Source organism: Pistacia vera, unplaced genomic scaffold (genome assembly GCF_008641045.1).
Source record: "Pistacia vera cultivar Batoury unplaced genomic scaffold, PisVer_v2 Contig155, whole genome shotgun sequence".
Lineage (NCBI taxonomy): Eukaryota > Viridiplantae > Streptophyta > Magnoliopsida > Sapindales > Anacardiaceae > Pistacia > Pistacia vera.
This window is the reverse complement of record NW_022195630.1, coordinates 746175-751865: the sequence shown is the minus strand read 5'-3', so window position 1 is coordinate 751865 and position 5691 is coordinate 746175. Positions and strand designations below refer to the sequence as shown.

At 32.9% G+C, this 5691-nt stretch overlaps 1 protein-coding gene across 1 annotated transcript; it reads left to right on the top strand.

Annotated features, from left to right (window-relative positions):
* Window positions 1–2274: 2274 nt before the first annotated feature.
* LOC116124760 (17.1 kDa class II heat shock protein-like) lies at window positions 2275–3256 on the top strand. Its single transcript, XM_031410498.1, has one exon. It carries the CDS (start codon window positions 2457–2459, stop codon window positions 2937–2939), a length of 483 nt encoding a protein of 160 aa, XP_031266358.1. The 5' UTR covers window positions 2275–2456; the 3' UTR covers window positions 2940–3256.
* Window positions 3257–5691: the final 2435 nt, after the last annotated feature.

Sequence of the window (5691 nt, the reverse complement as noted above, 5' to 3'; positions counted from 1 at the left end):
AGTTTTGAATTTCTTGGTCAATCTTGAAGGAAATGATTCCAAGTAATTAGATTGCATCCAAATATGGGAAATGCTAGTGATGTGGCAGTTGTCACACCATTAGTTTCACATCAATCTTCTTATTCTTTTCACAAACTAGTAGTGTGGCTGCTGCCACATCACTTTATAGTTTGTGCAAAGACTCTTTGTAGGAGTCCTTGTGCAAATATTCTATGATTTAGAATGAAAATTAGGGACTCTGTAAAAATTACATATTTTATTGTACTTACCATCTTTAATTTGTCCAAGTTAATTATTTTATAAGATGATAATAAAATAAAAAGTGGGAGACCAAGACCAACAATATCATTCTAAATATAGAATATTTTATATTATTACAATATAAAATAATTTTGCACAAATTTTCAAATTTTTAGATTAAATATCTTTTTCATATTTTATTTGTTTTGCATTATATAATTAATGGTATGATGTGATTTACTAATTGCCTTTAGCCACGTGGTTAGTTGGTTTAATTTGAGTGTTACAGTTCGAATTGTTTTACTATCAAATAATAATACATTTAACTTGAATGTTACCTTTTTAACTTTCTAGCAAAATGTATAATATTTTAGGATGTAATGTCAAGATATATACTATATATATATATATATATATATATATATATATATATATATATATATATATATATGTGATAGGGATATGTTACTTTGAGTTATGTGATTTATTATATGATTAGTCTTTGAGTTTGTGGGTGTAGAGCATGAAAATATTTGAAATAATATGAGATTATCCTTTCACTAAAAGCATCTCTAATGATATTGTTTATTTTAAAGAGTATCTTTTATGTAAATAAAGAACATTTTTATTGATTTTTAAATATAAAGAACAAAATTTTTATTCAAATCTAATACGCTCTTTAAATTTTATGAGAGAGAAAGTGTTTTTTTTTTTAAAAAAAAAACTTAATAGAAGAGATAAATTATAAATAAAATACATAAAAACTTATAATTTATTATTTAAAATTAAGATAGAGAGAGAAATTTGAGTCAAACTGAGTTTGGATCATATAAAAAGTCATTTGGAGATGCTCTAATATATTAATTAATGAGTTGGTTTCTTACATTCACTCAACTATTTATATTTTGCTACATCACACACACACACACACACACACACACACACACACACACATATATATATATATGAGGATAAATAACTGTTACACTCAAAAGTTCAAAAAAGTGATATTGCAAATTCAAATATTATAATATAGTTACAATTTTACCAAAAATCTAACAGATATTAGCCCAGTTTGTTAAATTAAGGGGCAAAATTGGTTATTAACAGAAAATAAACCCTGCATCACAATTAAAACAAAAGAAACAAAGTGATAAAACTGAAATAATATTTGAAGCCAAAATATTAAAAACAAAGCGGCTGGATCCTGGGGTGGGAATGAAGAGATCTGGTGCTGGATGAGTGCGGGGGTGGTGGCCCATGGGTGGTTTTGGGGAGGAAAGGGTATCTGTTTAACATTTTTTTATTTATTATTTTCTTAATTTTAATTTTTAATTTTTTATTATTATCTTATAAAAATCATGTATTAAAATTTTTCATTTTTCATTATTCTTTCTTTTTCAATTTCCATTTTTATTATAAAAATGAAAAGTACCTTTTACAATAATTTTTATTTTATTATATTATGTTTTATTGTTTTATTGATTTCATTATTTTTAGATAAGATAAAATAGTTTTTATGTCTTTTAACCCTATTTTGTAGACTAGACAATGGATTTGAGTAACAAAAAATAGTTTTTGGGTGAAATTGTTACTATCTCTTTACATTTGAACCCATAGTGTTACTCTTTAGAACCACTGATCGACTTTAAATATTACTTATTTCAAACCTTGAAGGTGAAAATGTTTTAAAGCCCTCATTTTTATCATAAACTTATATCATTTTAGTTTGAACTTACTTTCTGTGATAATCCTAACTCTGTCTTGACTATGGGTGAAATTTCCCATTTGTAATACATGTTTCTGTTTATTATATTTGTAAACCCAATTAAACTTGTTGATGGATTAATGTTACCCCCTTTTTTTTTGAAAAAATTCTGAGCTGTCTAGCTTATCATCAGCTGATAAATTAAAAAAGTAACAATAAAATCAAACTAATTAATAAACAGTGATCAATAAAAATAAGGCTATAAAAAACAGGTACAGTATATTAGAACTTTCTTCTGTCTTCGTCATCATTCTAGCGAATAGAGAACAGAGCATCATTATCCACTATGACTTTCTTCAAGAATCAGGAATTCTCGCGATTTCACTAATCTTCTCCATTTAAGCCCTATAAAAGCCTCTCAAACCCAGCTACATTCATCGTAGCGATCTAAACAAACGAATTTTGAAAACCGCATATTCAAAACTCTTATTTCTAAATCTCCAAAAACATGGATACGAGGAGCCTAGGTTTCAACTCTCCCTTCTTCTCACTCCTTGAAGACCTGCTAGATTTGCCTGAAGATCAGCCTGAAAAGTCGAGAAACAACCCATCTCGAGCCTACGTTCGCGATGCAAAGGCCATGGCAGCAACACCAGCAGATGTGGTAGAGTATCCAAACTCCTATGTATTCGTTGTTGACATGCCGGGTATCAAGGCAAATGAAATCAAGGTGCAGGTGGAGGGCGAAAACGTGCTCGTGGTAAGTGGAGAAAGAAAGCGTGACAAAGAGAAAGATAACAAAGAAGGTGTAAAATATGTGAGGATGGAGAGGAGGGTTGGCAAATTTATGAGGAAGTTTGCGCTGCCTGAGAATGCTAATATGGATGCGATATCCGCGGTGGCTCAGGACGGCGTTTTGACTATTACTGTGGAGAAATTGCCACCTCCAGAACCAAAGAAACCGAAGACCATTGAGGTTCAAGTTGCGTGAGAAATCGGCTAGCTGGGGTTGTGTTTTGATACGAGTGTTTGAAAATTGATCATGTTGAAACATGTTGGCTTATGACATTGGGTGGCGTTGTGTTATGTGTAAGTCTGTTGTGTGTTCAGGTTGAGTTTTCTGTGAAACACTAGTGTTTTATGTTCATGAATAACTCCTTTTGTGCTTTTTCTTTAATTACCCCGTCCATACTTTCAATCAATGTTCTGAAAATCGGACCGGACAATGACCCGTTAAAGGGTCCGATTTTCAGTTTGACCGGTTTGACCGGTTGGATCGGTCGGTTGGACCGTAATTTATAAAATTACTTTTAGTCTCTAAAGGTTTAAAATTCATCAAAAACACCCCTATAATACTTCCTTAAGGTTTGAAATCTATCTAAAACACCCTTGTCATGCGAAGATTCTGGTGAGTGGTGACGGCAGCGACGATCGACGGCCAATCGAAGCTAGAATCTTGGGGCTTTTGATGTGTAGGTGCCGGCGACTTTGATGATGGTGCCAAGGAGTTCCATCGGCGCCGGAAATAGCCGGAATCGACAAAAGAACTCTGACGGTCGCGTGAAGTTTAGGTGGACAACGAGCGACGATGGCTGGACGACGGCCACTGAAAATGGCAGGGTTTTGTAGTGGAGATGCCGTCAAGTCTAATGGCGGTGATTTCTCCCTCGATCGGTGTCAGAATCCAGCGGGATTCAACCGCGATTGGACCTCGATTGGACTGCGATTCGGCACTATTCTGGCGGTCCAACCGCGGTTCAATCCGGTTTAAATGCAATTAACGGTTTTTTACATATTCCGGACCGGAAATACCGCCGGTCACCGGTCGAACCGGTCCGATCGGACGGTCCGGTCCGGTTTTCAGAACCTTGCTTTCAATATAGACCTCTTTTATTTTCAATTGTAAAATTTGGGAAATCTGATTTACGTCCAAATTAATAAACCTTATAGAAAATTTGAAGCTGACTCTCTAGCTTACATAGTATAAAAATAATTAAATAAGAGTAATGTTACATATATAAAGTTGACCTTAAATTTGTATCTTAAAGCAATGGATACTTTGAGTCGGGAAATTGGTTCATTTTTTCATCATGTTATAATTAAGGAAATATTGTTAAATTAATTATCATAAGTTAAGAACCAAAATTAAGATTTTAATTTTATATATGTAATATTATTGATTAAATAAACAATAAGAGAATTTCATTTCTCTGTACAAATAAGCTACCACAAATTATTGAAAGTATAAGGGTATATTAGTCAAGTCAGGTTGTAATTTAATTGTTGGTTAGTAGGCATGGCAATGGGGCGGGGTGGGTTGGGGATCTTACGCACTCTCAAAATCACTCCCTACTCCTACCCCATCCCCGTTATGGGGATAACAAAAATTCTCTTTCCCCGCCCCATGGGGAATGTTGGAGGCATGTCCTCGCCCTGTTAATTTTACATAAACTTAAATTAATTTGAGTATTACCAAACACAACAGTTAATTCTCCTCCACATCACAAACACTTAAATTAATCGTTTATACATAGTTAATTTCACATAAACATAAATTTGAGCATTTTCGTAGATTCTCCTTATGAAAACATAATATGGGTTTATATAAGTAGGATAATTGTGTAATTAAGTGAAATACAGGGGTATTAGTGAAAAGTGTATATATATATACATTTTTTTAATTTTATATATTATATATATATATATATATATATTATATTTATACCGCCGACCATCCCCGGGATGGGGATTAAAATGCCCTCACCCCCACCCCTATCCCTGAAAAAACTGGGGCGGGGGGGGGGGGGGCGCCCGTGGGGACGGGTCCTTGGAATTCCTGTGGGCATTGCCATGCCTACTGGTTAGTTAGTTAGTTTAGTTATTAGTTTGGTTAGTTAACTACAGCTCAGTTGATTAACTAGAGTTTCTGTGTTGTATATAATAGAACTATTGATTCAATAAAAGTTAGTTCAATTTTCCCCAAATTTTCTCTTCTCTATATGATTCTTGATGCGTTTATCTCATATGTATGTTTAGCAAGTTCACTAGTCGCAAAAAGTAATAAAGTGATAAGTAGAGTATCGTTCCCACGAGAATAGCGTTACTAAGTACCGATTTCTCTAGTTTTAAATCCTAATTGAAGCAACAATAAATTGGATTGATGGAATATTTAACCCTAGTTAGTAAATTAGCGAATTATTCGCGAATTATACGCCCAGCTATATAATTCGCGAATTGCCGTATTTTATCAGCCTAGCCGTATTATTCGTGAATTATTTTCGTATTTTTCCCGTATCTAAATTTTTGCCTAATTTTTACAAACGTATTTTTCACTATTTTCCGTATCATACCCGTAAAATTCCCGTACCCTTTTTTGTTGTACCCGTATATTTGAAATGCTATATAGATTTTAACCAAATGGCCCATGAAAAGTGCTAAAACTAGGATTGATATTACCGTATTTTTTGAAACGTATTATTGACAATGTGCCGTATTAAACCCGTATATACTCGTACCGTAATTTTTTCATATCAGAATTTTATGACCGAATTTTTACAAACGTATTTTTCACCATTTACCGTATCATATCCGTAAAATTCCTGTACCCTTTTTTTGCTGTATCCATATTTACTAACTAGGTATTTAACAACTAAATACAAATTAACAGTTAAAAAGTGATAAAAATGAAATTAAATACAAAACCCAAAATCCAAACAAATCAAATAGTAGTAAAAAACGCTAGG

Excerpts from the sequence above, each read along its gene's own strand:
- LOC116124760 (XM_031410498.1), top strand. The coding sequence starts at position 2,457 with ATGGATACGAGGAGCCTAGGTTTCAACTCTCCCTTCTTCTCACTCCTT.